The sequence below is a fragment of the Grampus griseus genome (genome assembly GCF_964374135.1).
Source record: "Grampus griseus genome assembly, chromosome: 6".
Taxonomy (NCBI): Eukaryota; Metazoa; Chordata; class Mammalia; order Artiodactyla; family Delphinidae; genus Grampus; species Grampus griseus.
In genome coordinates this window covers 10301051-10322271 of record NC_139000.1, presented here as the reverse complement: position 1 = coordinate 10322271, position 21221 = coordinate 10301051, and the positions used below count along the sequence as shown (strand labels likewise).

At 35.2% G+C, this 21221-nt stretch overlaps 1 protein-coding gene across 2 annotated transcripts in view; it reads right to left on the bottom strand.

Annotated features, from left to right (window-relative positions):
* Positions 1-10368: 10368 nt before the first annotated feature.
* The window catches only part of SCAI (suppressor of cancer cell invasion), a gene marked incomplete at its 3' end in the record, with an annotated part of 136628 nt that continues 125775 nt past the window's right edge, over positions 10369-21221 (bottom strand). For both annotated transcript variants that reach the window (XM_082656971.1, XM_082656972.1), the window contains 3 exons: positions 20286-20459; positions 19993-20093; positions 10369-10515 (listed from right to left, as the gene is read on the bottom strand). In XM_082656971.1, the coding sequence (XP_082513097.1) occupies positions 10369-10515; positions 19993-20093; positions 20286-20459 (422 nt within the window). The remainder of the gene's footprint in view (positions 10516-19992; positions 20094-20285; positions 20460-21221) is intronic.

The following is a 21221-nucleotide window of genomic DNA, read 5'->3' as shown; positions in this document are numbered from 1 at the left end:
CGGCCAAATCCTCGTAGGAGGGCTGGATGGCTGAAGCACTTCTTTCCTTTTTTTTTCTTTTTTTAAAGGGGGCGGTGCGGAGCAGGGGAAGTGGTAGGAGCCTGGTGCAAAGGGGAAAGAACTGATTGCTGCGGTGGTGCCAGCCTGCGGCGTGGAAACCTCAGGCCGTGGCTGCGCTGGCCCAACCCAGACTTTTCACTCCTCTCCCTGCATCCCAGTCTGCACCCCACACGGCCGCCTTGTCCCTGCAAGCCCCTGCCGCCTTCCTCACGCTGGAACCTATGGCTCCACACGTTAGTACTGGGAACTCGCGCTTCGTAATGGGTGTTTTCAGTTTTGTGCCTGTGACCCACTTGTAGGACACGTAATGTGTCATTGAAAGAAGAGTTTCCGGAATCATACCCTTATTATATAGTGCAGTCTGATATATTGCATTTCATTAGAAACACACGCTAGCGGCAGCCCACCACATTCATTTCACTAGCCACTAATGGGCCTCCAACTTTTGACAGATGAAGAAAGTCCAGAGAGGTAAAACTGCCTTGTACAAAATTACAGTACAAACTGGTAGCCTACGTCGGGTCTCGACTCCTTAATGCCAACCAAGCCAGACATTCCACATTGAAGTTGCACATGTTCTTGCCCAGACCCAACACCAGCCTGAGGGCCAGCAGCTTCAACCCAGTCCCCTGAAACAATCCCTCCCTCAGTGTGTCCCACCTGGAGGAGGGCAGGGAAAAAACCAAGACTAGGACGTAGCAGAAATTTACAAACTAAAACAACAGCATCAAATCCTCAACCTCAAGACTGTTTCAAGTAACCGAGGAATTATCTGAAAGAAGCAAACCCTATCAGTTTAGCCCTTATGTTGTCAACAATTCTGAAGAAGTAGCAAAAACTTTAAGCAAATAATGTTTATTTTTATATCGATGATACACTTAATATATACGTGAATTCAAGATACAAAATTCATTTACAAGAGTTCACACCTGATGAATGTAATCACATTCCTAGAGAGAACATTTATCAATGCAAAAATGTCTTCAATACACTGACAACAAAAATCAAATATTCTGTAATCTTGTTATTCAATAAACATCAAAACAATGTTTAACTCTCCATCCTCTACTATTTAAGAGCCCTCAAGGTGGTAGGCACCATATAACAGAAGAAAACATTGGAAAAGACAAGGGCCTACTGAATCTGCTCTGCAGAATCACAGTGTTTACTCTGATATTCATTTACTTAAGTAGTGAAAGGCTTGCTATCCTTTATGACAAATCACGTACCATACAAGAGTCAAAAGTGATGATCAAGAAAATAAAATGTTTTGATAACTTCTCAATTTCTAAAGTCTATGACATATTAGCCATAACAGACAAAGCAGAAAAAGGCTGCTGAAAAGGAACACAATAGGAAAACATCCTTAAGAGTATGTATGGCTTAAGCAATTTAGAAACACAACAGGTAAGACTTTTACAATACCACAGTTGTTCAAGTCAAATGATATTGACAATATAATTTTCCCCCTTAGTCATTGGTGGTAAATAGCCCCTTCAAATTTAATTCTACTGAGAACACATAAAACTAGTGAATCCAAATGGTTTCTTGTCTCACAGAGCTGAGTTGATGGATTTTGTTCTAAAGTATTAACCCACAATACCCAAAATTTAATACAAATGAGCAACAAGACTACGTTTCAAGGATTACAGTGATTTGTGAATAGCTAGATAGGCAACCAAATAGCTTCATTATTTGCACGACAGATTAGCAGCACTTGGATAAGAACTGTTACGTGAAAATTATTGTGCTTCAACCTCTCAAAGAGAGCTAATAAATATACCTCTATAATCCTTATAGTGTTACAATTCTATAACATTTCAGTTACAGACAAGCACAATTTTTAAAAAGTATTTCACACCACTAGGAAATCAAGTAATTATATTCTCCAAATGTAATTTCTGCTATGATTGAAACAAGTGCATTTCTGCCTAATATCCATAATATAGACAATAGATTCACCATTATTTTCAGGGAAAAAAGACCAAATATAACTTATTTTAACTCCTATTTGATTATCTTAACCTTTAGTGATGACTTGAATAAAGAAAAAGGTATTCAACCTTACAATGGAAACTACTCAGAGAAAATAATAATGTGGCCTGAAATGACAAAATTCTTTAGAGCTAAGTAGGAAATGATTTAAAACTGCTTCATCACATTCAATGATTAGTGAAACCACTATTTTTACTGGTGCTACACAGTGAAGATAAACCTATTTGGATAAATTCCTTCATTTGTAAACTCTACTATGAAAATGGTAGGACATTGCATCTGCCTTTCCTATTACCTAAGACCTTTCTACTTTGACAGGAAGAAGCCTCCAAAATGTATCTCTTGATTGTTGAGTGGCAAGGTTTATTAAAAACAACAAATAAAAAACAGCTGGAGAACTAGTCACATGATCTATGTGATGAAAGGAATGTAACCAGATAACTATAAAAAGTCACAAACACAAAGTCCTAAAATATTTTACTGAACGATTGAGTTCTTTTTAATAAAAAAGAAACAAAAGTTTTTTTTAAAACTCATTCTGCAAGAAATAGTAAATAAAAATTCTCATTGCCCTAAAACATTTGAAGCAATTTTTCCTGCAGATTTTTAATACATTACAACACATACCTATAATCTTAAAAAAAAGTCAGTAACATGCAAAGAAGGGTAGGAATAGATTTTTTAATTTAAATAGTGTTTATTTCTATATGTTTGGAAATATTTACTCTTGGGATTATCATATATGATCATTTCACATTTTACAATGGTTTGATGTTTGAAAATATCAAACCATTTTACTGATTTGATGTTTGAAAAGACTTATGGGTCAAATTGTAATGTTTACAAATCTTAATTTTCAATCACAGATAAGTGGACATTCATGACAGTTTCAAAAGAGAAAAGAATATTAGTAATATAGGGCTTCCCTGGTGGCGCAGTGGTTAACAATCTGCCTGCCAATGCAGGAGACACGGGTTCGACCCCTGGCCCAGGAAGATCCCACATGCCACAGAGCAACTAAGCCCATGTGCCACAACTACTGAGCCTGTGCTCTAGAGCCTGTGAGCCACAATTACTGAGCCCACGTGCCACAACTACTGAAGCCCACATGCCTAGAGGCCGTGCTCCGCAACAAGAGAAGCCACTGCAGTGAGAAGCCCGCGCACCGCAACAAAGAGTAGCCCCTGCTAACTCAACTCGAGAAAGCCTGCGTGCAGCGAAGATCCAACGCAGCCAAAAATAAAATAAATTAAAAAAAAAGAATATTAGTAATATAAAATTTGAAATAATGTTTACTGCATACCTAAAGGAAGGCTAGCTATAATTCCCCATCTCATTCTGAAGTGACATAAACACTCATTCTATTAATCTTCATTCCATAAGCCTATCAGAAAAGTAAAAAAACTCAACCCTAAAATTACCAATGTCTCAATAAACAATACTACACCTAAAAAGATGATTGTCTTGGGATGTAGACTGGAATTGTTCACCAAAATAGGAAAATATTCCCAATTTATAGTCTGTTCTATGACCAAATTCAGGCTTTATGATTAAGTGAATCTGGAGTGCAGAATTAGTATACCTCAAACTGCTAAAAAACTCAGAAAGCACTGTTCAAATATGTTTTTTAAAAAATCATACTGCTTAGAATAGTTTGATAATTTAAAATATAACTTTAAAAAAACACAAATTAACAAAAATATTTTTAAATTAAGAAATGGTGCTTCAGTCAGTGATTAACAACGTTATATCGAAATGGAATTCTTCTGAAAAGTCAATATTACACCAAACTAAGTTAAAAATATCAATTTTAGCTTAAGAAAACATTTCATATCTACAGAATTCCAAAGGAAATATTTCTATGGCATCAACAAATTAGTTACACTTGATTTAATACATTTATCTTTACCCATTTAAGGGCATGTCCCCCTACATCATCCTGACATCCTTCCCTTCAATAGGTGATTGATTCCATTCACACATCAATTATCCTTCCTTAAACACAAGGCATGTTTAATAAATCTCTGCGTTCAAAAATTCAGTGAAGCTGGGACACAGTGTAATTATTATGTTTTGAAATTCTCGTTTGAGGAAGATGAACTGCCTTAATAAAATTGTTTTTTAAGGTAAAGTGGTCACAGTATCCAGGAAAGAACTGGAGGTACAGCATGAACAGGTATAAAGTATCCATGTCTAAGACTGCAGGAGAATAGGGGGAGAGAGGACTTGGTTTTCTAAGCAATTCTTATTTAATTACAACCTGACTGTTAGAGAGTCAGAGGTCATATTCACAATGTCAGTCTCATCTACTACACTTCTAAATGCTGCTGCTCTCCTCAAATCAATGTCCACATTAAGCATGAGTCAGTTCCATGAATTTTAAATAGCATAACATCTGCTCTGCTACTCTCCAGTTGCAATAAATGATTTGGTTACTAAAACAACTCGAACATCAGACACTATGAACGTTTTCACTGATTTTCTCAGAAAGAATACATCACCAAATTTTAATATGTATTTAAGAAAACGGCTATTACAACTTTATTTAAAATTTAACATTGTAATTGAGAAGTGTTATGAATACTTGGCTGACATATTAAAAATACAATGAAGAGGCAAACGTAACATTTTGGAGGACAGTAGAAATGACTCCTGACTTTTCTCTTTAAGATAATTTAAAATTGGATCAGATAGATTTAATCTTCTGAAGAATAATGGGGTAAATAGTTGTTTGCAGTTATATTTTATCAAGCAAAAAAATAACCCCTACTTAATTTTTGTGGTGAATGTATTCAAGTGTATATTAAATATCTCCTACACTCTTCCGTGCAAATAAACATGCCCAGTGAAGACCCGAGTAACCGAATATTGATCTCTGTGATATTCCATAGGTTCACAAATTGGCACTGCACATATTTACTATCCTCTTATCCTCCCCTACCTGTCATTCTTGGTAGAGGTTTGAAGGCCCCACTTTTATAGCATGCCATGCACCTAATATTAAGAATCCTACTTCGTGTGTGAATGTATCCATTTGCAGAACACAGTGGTCTCATAGAGACAAAGAAATACAACTGGAGGCATTTTATTCACTGGAAGCATTTTCTCAGATAAGCATACTCATCTTTGATATGCAGTTCCAATTAGAAAAATCTCTCGTTAGAAATGCCAAGACAGGACTAAATTAATCACAGCTGCTGCAAATATAAAGGTTATCAACCTCTTGTTCCTCATTAAATTCGACCCTACCTGGGTAAAGCCCTCCTCTACCTAATGCTCCATTTTCTGCCTCACAGAGGTAAGATGAGACACACTGGTGAAAAAAAAATTGTTCCCAAATTAAACTGTGGTATCAGGCATTAAAATGGCAACTAGGAACATATTTCCCTACTTAAAGGACATTTTCCTACCTATTTTGAAATGTGATCAAAGTAATTTTTTCCACTGCCCCTTGATTCTCAATATAAATACATATGTTACTAAGTAATAATACCCAACTACAGGCAAGAAAATAAAGTACTAATATAGCTTAAGAACCTGCTGGTGTCTCAGTTTCACATACTTAGGTTTTTCAGGTTCATATCACTAATTTATCATCAGTTTAAATGGAAACTGGCAGATGATTTTAAAGCTAAGAATATCCAGCTTTCTGTTAAGATCTTCATGTCCTAATTTCAACTCCAAATTAGTCCATTTTACCCAAACACAAGCCCCTCAAAATAGAGGCTCACGATTGAGATACAGCCACAACCTAATTACAGCAGCATGAACAATGCCACCATGATGTCCTCACAGAACTTAAATAAATTCAGCCCACAATGGGTATGGGTATATAATATACACATACTGTATCTCTGCATACCATATATTTACAAATATGTACATATATACAAAAAGTATACACAGAGATTCAGCATCATGAAAATATATACATGCCACTGTAAATAAAATAAGAATTTCAAATAAATAAGGACAACAAAAGAGCCCTCAATGTAAATATCCTTAATACTCTCCAAACAAACATACAGGAACATATACACCCAAAATATCACCAGGAGATTCATACCATTCATATTCATATCAAATCTTTTTACTCACTTAGGATGGGGAGGTGGTTCTGCATCACAGGCAGTAGCCAAGTTTGCAGACCTTAGTACCTTACTATATTTCCTGTCCAGAATATTCTCTGTATATCAGACTGATTACAAGTCTCTGTGGATTTTTCAACAGAGTCCAAAACCCTTCTAAGAGACAGAAAGTTACTAACTCACACAGGTCAGAGATTAAACTTGGAGAAAAATGCTAATGAAAGCTCTCATAATTAATATATACATTGGATTTGTTGCTTTTCCCTTTACCTCAAAGAAATTCAGTTCAATCACCACCTAATCTGTCTCAGGGAATACTACTGCAAGAAGAAAACAAAGCATAGTAGCCACAAGTGAGAAAAAATAAAACCCAGATCCTTTACCAGGAGAATTTCAGTCACGACTAGATTGCACTTTGCTTTTATAATCTCAAAACATTTCAACTTGGTAAAAATATAAAGGGTACAATAAATTCTATGTGCTTTGAGAGGTTTTTGAGAGCACCACTTCCTAGGAAGAAAAAACACACACACACATACACAAAGGATATACCCTGGCTAAAATCAAAGATAAAATGTCTGACTTGTGAATTTTTTTATAAATAATAAATTAAAATTTGCTGGGGCTGATTGATTTACTGGTTTCAATATTTGATATATTAAAAAAATACCATAGCTTTTGTGCCAAAATATAAATCTCTAATTATTCCTTTCTTGTTCATTATAGAAAGCAACCTGAGCTACTGGAAAGACTGGGCTGAGATTAGGAGATTTGAGTTTTAGTTCTAGCTCCATCTTTATGAAAAAAAACTGAGTTTTTTGGGGTCTCAGCTTTCTCTTCTGTAAATTAGGGAAGATAGTCGCTTTATCAACTTCAGAAATATACGGACAAAGAAAGAGAAAACAATTCCATTGTGCTTAATTTTGTTTTGTATATAACTGACTTCTTGCACTCTTACACTATTTTGTTTACAGTGGTTCTTAGGTGAGGCGAGACACTGTATCAGAATCTCCAGGGGGGAGTTTGTGCAATTTGAAAGCAAAGAAGTGCCCTTTCCCATTGTTTTGCTTTGTTCTTAGTTCCAAAATTTAAATTTCTATGAATTCTAGAAATAAATAAAGGGTTTAACATTTTAATATTCATAAAGGGGAGCAGTATATATTGAGAAAATAAGACTCTCTGCCATTGCCATCTTGAGCCCATTGAGTGATTGTCCTTTTTCATTTCCTCTTCCTCAATTAAAGTAAGGTCTTAAAATGTAGAAGCTGGGTAATGGGTATAAAAGGTTCATTAAACTCTGTGTATGTTTTAAATTTTCATAACAAAAAGTTAAAAACAACAACAACAAAGGAATACAAGTGTTTGCACAAATGTAACCTTCACAATAAGGCCTACCCCATCACTCACTGAAACATTATTTTCTGCCTAAAAACAAAAGAAAAATTTCCCTTGCCACGCTCTAAATTTTCTTCATACTATTTAAAACTTTCTAACATAAATTTACTTATTTATTATATTTATTGCCTGATTCCTCCTACTAGAATATAAGCTTCATGAAAACAAGGACTTTTAAGTCTACGTTGTCTGTTTCACCAATGCCTAGGACAAAATCTGGAGTATAGCGTTGCTCAATACACATGTTTTTAAAGGCATGAATGAAACAATAGTTTAGAATTTTCCAGCACAGTTTTCCTCTCAAGATTACTTTAGTTCACTTTAAATTTTTAACTACCAGTAAGGAATTACACTACTATTAACTTGAGGAGCAAGGTCATCATCTAAACACTAGCTGTGAGTTCCAAGACCCCTTGTTCTTAGACAAACACGTTACTAATAACAAAAGCTCCAATTTCTTCTGGAGATTCTCTCTCTGAACTAGTTTCTACAACAACTAAGTGGGACCCAGATATTTTCTTGAACAAAAACTAGGTAAAAATGATATAGAAAAGAAAATGTTGTGTATACTAAAATAAGGGAAACCAATTTTCCAGGTGGCAGGGGTGGGAAAATCAATATCTTTTGGAACCAAGAGTTCAAATTATAGAACCACAGAATTGGACAGAACCTTGGGCCAATGCCTTCATTTTACAGATGAGAGTGCTAAAAAGCAGAGACATGAAGACACTTGTCAAAGGGCATAAAGCTAGTTACCAGGAAAGCCAGGATTAGAACTCAGGTCTCCTAATTCTCAAGCCAGTGTTCTTTATGTTAATCAAGTGAGGATAAAGCTCAGGATGATAAATATTATTTTAAGCATCAGAGAACAGGAGAATATGTGTTGCTAGTACTGGCACAGAACTTCCAGGGAATTGAAACAAGAGGTCAGATAACTAAGGACAGTCTATTGCTGTGGTTCAGGTGAACACTGTTACGAAAGGAAAGCTATGAAGTTTACTAAGGTACTGGGGGGAAAGAAAAAGGAAAGCAGTCTTTATCTGATAATAAAAACCCACTAGCAAAGGAAATCCCTCTCCAGGGTAACTTTTCCAAAGCCTTCTGAAATAATGTTTAAAAGAACAAATAAAAATGACTTTTAAAAAATTAATTAAAAAACCCACAAAGTCTCCCAAACCCAAGAACAATAACTTCAAGACTTCAGATGAAAAACCAACAAATTGGAACACATATATGAATAACTTAGACCAAAATAATTCTGTATGTTAGAAATAAAAACCAAGTTAAAAATATTACAGTAAAATTTCCCTAGGGACATAGGAAAGAGGCACCAAAAGCAAACACCTCATTTCCCCTGGGACTGCCAGAGGTAGAGTTGTGAGCCTGTACAGAAAATTAGGTAGAAGGGCTTTTGATTCAACGATTTCTGAACTTGAATGCTGGGGAGTCAAAAGAGGGGAAAGAAATCATAGCTAGTACCTGTAAAATTATGAAGGGGATGAAAGGGAAGAAAAAACACAAAAATCTTTATATAATACACTGAACCCTATATAAAATAATAAAAATCTTGTGCATGAAATATAAAATAGTAAATATAAGGAGTTTTTAAAAACCTAATTTCCAAATTGTCAATGCAAAAGCAACTTCCATTTTAACTATATAACAATTCAGTTACCCTCAACTAAAATTAGTAACAACTCTGAAGTTTCATAAATCTGAACTAGGCAGAAAGATTACAAACTCTCTACTGTATACCACAGACCTCAACCTAGACAGTCTTTAAACTTGATCTCATTAATTAATAAAAGTTTAAATGGAATTCCTATGGAAACACTGTATTATGAAAACGACAACCTGATTTTTTGACTGAAAGATTTAAAAGTTGTTCTTTTTCACTTCCAGCATTCAAAGAATACAAAGAAAACAAAATATGCAAACATATCTCATGATAACACAGGACTCACACATTCCAAATGATATGTATCATCTCAAGACCTCAATTAAAGATTCAGCTTTTCAGATGCAAATCAATCCTATACAGTTACTGAAACTTTGACAGCATTTAAACGAATTAAATGCTTTTAAGAATTATCTTGGGCTTCCCTGGTGGCGCAGTAGTTGAGAGTCCGCCTGCCGATGCAGGGAACACGGGTTCGTGCCCCGGTCCGGGAGGATCCCACATGCCGCGGAGCGGCTGGGCCCGTGGGCCATGGCCGCTGGGCCTGCGCGTCCGGAGCCTGTGCTCCGCAACGGGAGAGGCCACAGCAGTGAGAGGCCCTCATACCGAAAAAAGAAAAAAAAAAAAAAAAAGAACTATCTTGATTAGGCTTCAAAGAATCACACATTTTTCTATCTACTAACTTGGAATGAAAAGAAATATTATGGAAGGGCTCTGTTCTTGATTCTTAGTAGTCCATGCTGGCTAGTTTCATATTTGTGAACAATTACATATTTTCCAAATCCACACATTTAAGGTCCAAGTATAAGAGTTGGGTTTTCCTCATTATACAAAAATAAATGATTTACTCTTCTCAGGGTGAGAATAGTGACTATATGAGTGTAGGATCAGATGTTAGAGGTAAGTATCCATACCTCAAAACCAAAAAATAAAAATTCCAAGATTGAGTTTTTAAAAGACCTGAAACATTGTATTTTAAAACAGTTACCCTAAAAGTTTGAACAATTTTTTTCAGCTTGTTTTTAAAATGGTGGTCCTAAATTGAAAAATAAAAACTAAATAACACCACTATGTGTCTGTCATCACATTAGAAAACTGCACCATTTAAAATCTGTGGCAAATGAAAACTTGTTTCAACAGAGGATTTTTGTTCTAATAGTCATCTATGGTATTCTCAAGGAACACGTTTCGCACATCCAGAATGGATGCTAATTCCAAAATGTGCTTCTGGAGGTGAGGGTTCTCCACTGTTTCATCCCTTGGCAGTTGTGGATATGATTCTGGATAATTTCGTGTTTCCTGGTAAACAAAGAAGAGAAAAGTCAATTTTATAGTTTAAGGAAAGAAAATTATACACATTAATATTACTGTTAATATGAACAGTATTAAGAAGTAACTTAATATGCATATTTCTCCTTCATATTGGTAATATATTTGTTGAACATACGAAATTGCTGACATTTGACCATTTTGACCCCAAAAATGATAAGTTCATATGGTTCAACCCAATATATTCATTTAGTGAGTTATTTCATGAATATTTACTGGGGCCTATCATTTCTGGGAACTATGCTATATTGTGGAAACCATATAATTCCTATTTGCTGGGGGGAAAATCCTAAAATACACAGAATTTCAACAAGTATTTGTTAATGAATAAATAAATACATGTTTCAGTAGAAATTAAAATGAGAGAAAAGACATGGGAAACCCTGAAAAGGTCAAATTAATGGGCCTGGGCAATTAATTATAGGAGAAGGAGGTGTCAAAAATGACTAAGATTTCAGGAATGGATGACTTGAAAGAAGAGTTGAGAGCTACTCAGAGAAAAAGAGATGTAAAGGAGGAGATAATTTGGGGATAGTATAAAGTTTCAGGTTTTAGGTATATTTTATTTAAGGTAATGGGCTATACAAAGAGGACAGCCCATCAACCAGAATTTGAAAATTCAGGACCGTATCTCAGAAGACAGGTTTGAGGGCTTCCCTGGTGACAGAGTGGTTAAGAATCCGCCTGCCAATGCAGGGGACATGGGTTCAAGCCCTGGTCCAGGAAGATCCCACATGTCGCGGAGCAACTAAGCCTGTGCACCACAACTACTGAGCCTGTGCTCTAGAGCCCACGAGCCACAACTACTGAAGCCTGTGCGCCTAGAGCCCGTGCTCTGCAACAAGAGAAGCCACCGCAGTGAGAAGCCCGCGCACTGCAATGAAGAGTAGTCCCTGCTCACCACAACTAGAGAAAGCCCACGCATCGCAATGAAGACCCAATGCAGCAAAAATAAAATAAAATAAAATAAATTTTTTAAAAAAGAAGAACACAGGTTTGAGCAGTTTATGTCATACTATATACTATATACATATATAATATATACACTGATACAATCTACATGAAGATAAATATTAATAGCCATGAAAATGGATGAGGTTTCTAAGCATATTAGCAAAGAGAGTGAAAAAAAGAGTCCGTAGAAAGAGAGATGAAAGATCAGGGGAAAAAACAAAAAAAGGACTAATAAAAGAAAAAAGAAAATAGTTTTTGTAATCACATGGACGCAAAAGAAGAAGACAATTTCAAGAATAAAGTGATTCTCATTTGGAAATTCTTCTTCATTTGGTACTTTCTATAGACTACAATTTTGCCACATACTTAAAATTTACTGAAAAAATAAATTACCATTTTTCTATACATCTAACATGACGGTCCATATATTAAAAGGTCATTTCTATCTCTCTTGTGCCTGTAGGCCTCAGTAATTACATATTACAGAGATTAAATTCTCATTTTACCACACTAAATACTATGAGGAGTGACAATAATGAAAAGCTCAAAAACCCTAAAAAAAGAAAAAAAACCAAAAAACCAGGAACTGCTGGGGGGCTACTGTAAACTGAACAATTCTCTCAGCTCACACAGGGCTGGGACATGTTTGAATTCTGACCAAACACCCCAAGGGTGGAGAATATGTGTTGAAACAGTGGACATATAAAAGAGACCCCAGAGAAATCATGCTTCTTAGTACTAGGCTGAAATAAATCTACATCTGTATGTTAATGCTACTGTAATAAATCTGCCCTTAAAAAGCTTAAAAACAAGCCAGGGAAAGGTCAAAAAGATGTTCAAGTAATTTAACTCCTGCCAGAACAAAGCCCAACGCTCTTTAAAGACAACAAAATAGAGAAATCAACATCGGAAAATTCATAATGCTCACAGTTTAACAGAAAATTACTAAACGTACAAAGAATTAGAAATATGAGACCCCTAACCAGTAGAAAAAAAACAATAAAAGCAAACCTATAAATGATAGAGAATACAGTATTAGTAGGTAAAGACTTTAGCTATTATTATTCATTCAAGAACACGAAAGAAAACATAAATATAATGAGGAGAAAAACGGAAAATGTTATAAGAACCAAAAAGAACTTCTAGGTGAGAAAAATGTAATCCCTGAAATGAAAAACTAAATGGACATAGGATTAAGAGCACATTAGACACTGCAAAAGAAAACATCAGTAAAGTTGAAGACAACAGAAACTGAAACACAGAGAGAAAACAGACATTTAAAAAAATGCAGGGCATATAAATAAACCTTTTTTCACTTAAAAAAAAAAAGCAAACCATTGACCTGTAGGACAATATTAGGTTGTTTAACATATATGTAATTGATGCTCCAGAAAGAGAAAGGGAGGAGTAGAGAAAATGTTTGAAGAAATAATGGCCAAAAATATTCTAAAATATATTAAATATCTTGATATTTAGATAGCTCTAAGATGCTCAATAAACCCCAAGCAGGAAGAAAGCAACAAAGAAGAGCATATCAAGGTAGTACATCATAATCAAATTGTAGGAAACCAATATAAAGAGAAAATCTTAAAAACAGCCAGAAGAAAACACACATTACACATTGTAATAATAGAACAATTATTCAGAAAATCAATAAGGCTATAAAGAAGTTGAACAACATTATAAGCCAACAAGACCTAACAGACATTTATAGAACCCTTCATTCAACAGTAGCAGCATATATTGATACATTCATTTCAAGTGTCCTTAGAACATGCACCATTATAGACCACATTCTAGACAATAAAGCAAGTTTCAATAAATTAAAAGGACTCAAACAATACAAAGCATACTATTTGACCACAAAGGAATTAAATTAGAAATCAGTAAGATATCTTGAAAATTCCCAAACTTTAAACACTAAATAACATATTTCTAAATAACACGTGGTCCACAAAACACCAGAGTGAAATAAATACTGTTTCAGATAAATAAGCAATGAGAGAATTAATTACCACCAGATTTGCACGATAAGAAATGATAAAGGAAATTCTGTGGTAAGAAAAATGATACCAGATGGAAGATTAAATCTAAAGAAAGAAATTAAGAGTGCCAGAAATAATAAATATATAAGCTTTTCCTCCTCATTAAAATTTTTTTAGGAATTCCCCTGGCGGTCCAGTGGTTAAGACTCCACACTTTCACTGCAGGGTGTGCGGGTTCCATCCCTGGTCAGGGAGCTAAGATCCCACATGCTGCATGGCGTGGCAAAAAAAAAAAAAGATAATTGACTGTTTAATGCTATGATAACCACAAAGTATCAAATAGTATATATCATACTCAAAAGTCAAATGACAATAATAGTAGAGACTGGGAGGGAGAAAATGGAAGAATACTATGTTAAGATAATTACATTAAATGTAAAGTGATATTAAAAAAGCAAAACGAGATATAGCATAAATCTACAGTGTTATTAAAATAGAATTCTAAAACAAAGAAAACCTCAATTAAATCAAATGAAAATGAAGGCAGGAGAGAAAGAAAAAAGGTACAAACTGCAGCCAGGACAAATAGAAAACAAATAATAGTATATTTAACTCAAACTATATTAAGAATTATACTTAATTTAAATGTAATTTAAAACTAAAAATGTCAAGTAAAAGGTAGATATGGTCAAACTAGATAAAAAAGCAGTACCTAACGCTGTTGAAAAGAATTCCACTTTAAATATTAAGACAGATATAGGTTAAAAGTAAAAGAATAAAACAAGATTTTCCATACAAACACAAATCAGAAGAAAAGTGGTATAGTTATATTAATATTGCACAAACTAGATTGCAGATCAAGGAATACTGCCACACATAAAGACAGTTCATAATGATGAATGGGTAATTTCAACAAGACATAACAACTCTAAGTATGTACAAACTCAATAACAGCTTCAAAATGAACAACGAAAAAACAGCACCAAAATGAGAAACTAACCAATTCACAAGTATAATTAGAGGTTTAGATACTTCTCTATCAGGGATAGAATAAGCAGATAGAAAATAAGTTAAGAATATGGAAGACTTGTGGCTTCCCTGGTGGCGCAGTGGTTGAGAGTCTGCCTGCCGATGCAGTGGACACAGGTTCGTGCCCTGGTCCGGGAAGATTCCACATGCCGCGGAGCGGCTGGGCCCGCGAGCCGTGGCCGCTGAGCCTGCACGTCCGGAGCCTGTGCTCCGCAACGGGATAGGCCACAACAGTGAGACGCCCGCGTACCGCAAAAAGAAAAAAAAAAAAAGAAAAAAATAAGAATATGGAAGACTTGAAGAACACTATTAAATATACTTGGAACATCAAGCTGAATTGACATTTATACATCACTCCATCTAATAATAGCAGAAGTATATATCTAATACCATGTATTAGAATAGCATCTAATACATAGTCTCTTCAAGTGCAGAAAGAATCTTCACCAAGATAATTCACATGCTGGGTCATAAAACAAGTCTCAATAAAGTTAAAAGTATTGAAATCATATAACTAAAGCAGTTAAGCTTAAAGGGTAGGTGCTTGTACTAGAAGAGAAAAAGGTTTTCAATCTAAGTTTTTTTTTTTTTTTTTTTTTGCGGTACGCGGGCCTCTCACTGTTGTGGCCTCTCCCGTTGCAGAGCACAGGCTCCAGACGCGCAGGCTCAGTGGCCATGGCTCATGGGCCTAGCCACTCCACGGCATGTGGGATATTCCCGGACCGGGGCACGAACCCGTGTCCCCTGCATCGGCAGGCAGACTCTCAACCACTGCGCCACCAGGGAAGCCCTCAATCTAAGTTTTAAAACAGAAATTAAAAAGAGCAAATTAAAATAAAATTAATTAAAAAGAAGAAAAATAATAAAGTATGAATGGAAATAAATTAAGTAAAAAAGAGACAAACAGTAGTAAAAAAAAATCAATGAAAGTAAAAGCTGTTTATTTGGAAAGATCATTAAAACTAACAAACCTTTAGCTAGACTGGAAAAAAAAAAGACAGGAAACATTACCAATATGAGTCATGAAAAATCACTAGAGAGTCTACAGAGACTAAAAGGATAAAGGAATATTATCAACAATTTTTTGGCAATAAATTAGAAAATGACTTGCAAGACACAAGTGATTAAAACTAAGAACAAAATAGAAAACATGAATAGCCTTTGAAACTGAATTCATAATTTAAAACATCCCCAAAAGGAAAACTCCAGGTCCAGATGGCCTCACTGATGAATTCTACCAATCATTCAAGGAAGAAATAATGCCAATTGAAAAGAAACTCTTTAAGAAATGCAAGAGAATGAAACACACCCCAACTCAATTTATGAAGTCAGCACTACCCTGATAACGAAACCACATGAAGACATCACAAGAAAAAATTAAATACCATACCATAATCATTCATAAAAACAGATAAAAAATCCGAAAGGAAATACTAGCAAAATGAATCAAACAATGCAAAAGGATAATACATGACCACAAAATGTGTTTAGCCCAGATATACAAGGTTCAATCAATGCTATTCACCATGTTAACAGGATTAATATATATCAGGATCAATTAATGCAGAAAAAAAGTATTTGACAATCTTTTATACCCATTCCTGATAAAAACTCAGCAATAGGAAGAGAAAGGAGCTCAGTCAACCTGAAAAAGGGTGTGTATGAAAAACTAACAATTAACATTATAATTTATGGTAAATGATTAATTTTTCGTTTAAAACCAGGAACAAGGCAAGAATATTCATTCACATTACTTCTATTCACCATTTTGCTGTAAGACCTAGCCCTGATAAAAGCACACGCATACACAAAATAGAAGGCATACAGATTGGAAAGGAAGACGTAAAACTGCCTTTGTCTGAAGATGACATGATCGTGTAGATAGAAAACCTTAAGGAATACGCAGAAAGGTAACAAAGCAAATACTTCAATTTAGCAAGATTGCAGGATACAGGTTAATTTATTATTTTTTTTAAGATTTTTTTGATGTGGACCATTTTTAAAGTTTTTATTGAAATTGTTACAATATTGCTTCTGTTCTATGTTTTGCTTTTTGGCCACGAGGCACGTGGGATCTTAGCTCCCTGACCAGGGATTGAACCTGCACCCCCTGCATTGGAATGCGAAGTCCTAACCACTGGACCACCAGGGAAGTCCCACAGGTTAATTTAGAAAACATTATTAGCTGATAATACATAAAAACATTTGTTTCTATGTATCAGCAACAAATAATTGGAAAATGAAATAAAAAATATAATTCTATTTACAAATCATCAAAACTTGAAATACTTTGGAATAAATTTAATAAGACACATGTAAGACCTGTATGATGAGAACCACAAAATATTGGTGAGAGAAACTAAAGAAGACCTAAATAAATGGGGAGATATACCATATTAATTCATTGGAAGACTCAATATTATTAAAATATAACTCTCTACAGATTGATTATATAGATTTAAATGTAATCCCAATCAAAATATAAAATTCACATAGATATGCAAAGGATCTTCTAGAACTATTAAAACACATAAAACATTTTGGCAATGGCAGGGGGGACTCACACTACAAAGATTTCAAGACTTATTATAAAGCTACAATTATCAAGGCAGCAGTATATTAGAGAAAAATGCTATCAGTCAATGGAACAGAATTTAGAGTCTAGAAATATCCCTATACATATATGGTTGACTGATTTTCAAAAAATAACAAAAGTAACTCAATGAAAAAAGGATAATCTTTTCAACAACAGATACTAGAACAATTTCATACCCATACTGAAAAGAAATTTTAACCCTTACTTCACACTGTAAACAAAAGTTAACTCATATCATAGAACTAAATGTAAAAGCTAAGACTATAAACTCCTAGAATCTTTGTGACTTTGGGATAGACAGAGATTTCTTAGATAAATCTCACCACAAAAGAAAAAAAAATTGATTCGTTCAAACTTCATCAAAATTTTAAAAGTTTAGTCTTCAAAGCCACTGTTAAGAAAACGAAAAGGCAAGCCAACAGAATGGGATAAAATGCAGCTAACAAGCACATGAAAAGACGTCCAATATCCTCATTCATCAGTGAAATGCAAATTGAAACTATGGGTTGGCCAAAAGGTTCGAATGAACTTTTTGGCCAACCAATACAATGAGATACCACTATAAATCCAACAGACTGGTTAAAATTTAAGACTGACAACACTATGTGTTGACAAGGATGTAGAGCAACTTTCACATGCAGTTGCTGGGAAAAGAAAATGACAAAACTACTTTGAGAAAAAGTCTGGCAGTTTCTTATAAAACTAAAGACATACCTACTCTATGACCAAGAAAATTCAAAACGTAAGTCTGGAAAAGACTTGTATAGGAATGTTCATGGCCACTTTATCTATAATAGTCAAAAGTTTAAAACTGCCCAAGTGTTCATCAAAAAGAGAAGGCCTAGGGGACTTCCCTCATGGTCCAGTGGTAAAGAATCCACTTTCTGATGCAGGGGACGTGGGTTCGATCCCTGGTCGGGGAACTAAGATCCCACATGCCACGGGGCAACTAAGCCCACAAGCCACAACTACTGAGCCCGCGGGCCTCAATGAGAGATCTCTCACGCCGCAAACTACAGAGCCCATGCACTCTGGAGCCCGTGCACCACAACCAGAGAGAAGCCCACGTGCCACAACCAGAGAGAAGCCTGTGCGCCACAACGAAAGATCCTGCACACCTCAACAAAGGTCCCGTGTGCCACAACTAAGACCTGATGAAGCCAAAAAAAAAAAAAAGAGAAGGCCTAAATAAACTGTGATATATTCAGAAAATGGAACTACTCAAAAGGAATGAGTTACTTCTACATGAAACAACACAGATGAATATTAAGAACATGCTTGATCAAATAAGGTTTACACTGTATAATTCAAGTTCATGAATAGGTGACATTAATCTGTAGTGAAAATAATAAACAGAGCATTGTCTCTGGGATAATGGGTAGTGGACTGACTGGAGAGGGGTGTGGAGCAAATTTTCTGGAATGATGCTATGTTGTATTACTTGATTGGGGTTTGAGTTACAAAGGAGTATGTATTTGTCAAAACTCATCTAATGGTACACTTTAGTTCTGTGCATTTCACTGTATGCAAACTTTACATTAAAAAAAGAAGTAAATAAATATAATTTTCAGTTATTTATATGCATGATGAAGTGTTGAGGGGTGAAGTCCACAGTTTACTTCAAAATGCATCAAAAACTGAGATGAACTGATAATTGAAAAGAGAGATGGATAAATGGACAAATATGTGAGAAAGCAAATATACCAAAATGTTAACTGCAGAATCCAGCTAGTGTGTATATGGGTATTCACTGCAAAACTCTTCCACATTTTAAAATTACAGTCATAAAATGGAAAAAATATCATAGTTTAAAACTAAAAATGGCAAAAGACTTTTGAGAATATTTAAGCATATTTGAAAAAGAACCAAATGTTACTTATAAGAAGTGAAAAATGGCTAAATTTTTTAAAACCTCACTGAAGAGTGTTAGTTACATGAATACACAGAAAGAAACAATCTACCTAGAGCAAAACAGACCAAAGACTTGAACACACTCTTCATAAAGACGAACACAGAGTAACACATATGAAAAGTTGTTCAACCTCAAGAGTAATCCCAGAAATGACATTTGAAAGCACAATGAGCTATTACTTGCACCCACCAGATTCACATGAAACACAAAGAATGACAGCAACAAGTGTTGGCAAGGATTAGACCAATAGCAACTCTTACACACAGCTACTGCAAGCGTAAACTGGTATAACCAGGGCTTTAACTCGTAAGGCTGAATACATCTATAGTGTCTGACCCTGCAGTCCACTACTAGTATGTTCCGCAGAGAAAATCTTATATGTGTGTGCCAGGTAACTGATGGAAGATTTCACAGTGGCATCGTTTATAATAATAACAAACCAGAAACAACCCAAATGGCCATTATCAGTAGATAATGAGTAATTTGGGATGTATAGTCAAACAATTGAATCCTATATAGCAGTGAAAACGGATGAATGAAAGCTACAGTCAGTCATCAACATGGCTCAATCTCAGGAATGTAACAGTGAGTCAAAAAGCAAGATGCAGAAGAATATGTACAATATGGATCCATGAACATGTTGTGTAGGAACACAAAAACATGTGACAAAACTATAAAGAAAAGCAAATGACAATTATAAAATTCAGGGTTTTAGTTTCATTAAAACTAAAGAGGGGAGACAGGATCAGGGAGGACCCACAGAGGGGCCTCAAAGGTAATGAAAACTTTCTGCTTCTTAAACTGGGTGGTAGCTACTCAGATGTGCCTTAGATTGTTCATCTTTATACCTTACATATTAATATGTGAATATTATATTGGACCTAGTCAAAGTTTATTTAATACAAGTGAAATATATGACTCTTAAATACCTAAAATGGCAAAATTGATCTTTAATGATATTCTTTGCCTACCCGAAAAATCTTGTGCATCCTCATGGTGGCTGAACAAAAGATAAATCTTGTGAGAAGCAAGCGAAGAAATTCATCTCCAAAAAACTGGAGAAATGCCTGATCTGCAAAGAGGAGAAAAGTGACAGTAAAAGGATACTTAAGTGGAAAATACATTTCAAAAGGCAAGAAATGTTCAGGAAAACCTTCTCAACTTTCCTGCCTTCAACAAATACCTTTACAAATTCAAACAATTTAAACAATTTTAAACCATTATAGTACATTCTGTTAAGTGTGCAGTTAGATTAGTAGGGTACCTATTGAACGTGAATGGGTCAGTAGCTGGGCAATATCGCGGTTGATTTTTCGAAGATATTCTTGACACTTTTCCCATAGGCCTCTACGCATGCTTGACAATCCAGAGACAAATAGGAAGGCCATTAGAGGATTGTTCAAAAAGAGAGTGAAGAGGCTACCTCGTTGAGATTGATCTGTAATAACAAACATGTTATATATATAGACAACAGTTTTGCAAAAGAGAGGCATTTGAGGAACATTTTAATATACTGACAATGTATAAAATTAAAGCTGTATCATTAAAGTATACTTCAACAAAGTACATTCGGCTTGGAACTACAAAAACATATCCCAGGTACATTGCTTTCTGCTGGAAAAAACTTAAGATAGAGCCTCGTAAACCTAAGAGAAATGGAAAATGAACATATTCCTTTGCTTTTTTTTCCCCTCCCACTAACAACTTCCATGCAAATATGGCGAGTGCTGGATCATGGGCAGCTCCTAATGGAACCCTCTGAGAAGTACTAGAACTGCCAATCTCTTTCATTCTCCTTTGTTAGTTGCTCTTTCTCTTCCTATCCCTTAAATATCAGTATTTTCTTTCTCCACATTGCTGATCTCACCTATGCACAAAGTTCAGTTATCATTTATATGCATACTAATTCCCAGTTCCCTATCTGCAGCCTAAACAAGCTCCTTAGGTCCAGAACGGCGCTGTCCTACAGTAGCCACCAGACACACTTCAAAAGTGATGAGTCCAAATTGAGACACACTGCGCATTATAAAATATAAATGTCTCATTAACATTCATTCCACCTGTTTGTTTCTACCTTAAAAAAAAATGTGGCTACTAGAAAACTTAAAATCACATGTGTGACTCCCATTATATTTCTATTGGACAGAGGAGCTCCAGACTACTATACCCAACCTAACTCTCAAAGGTAACCTCAAACTCA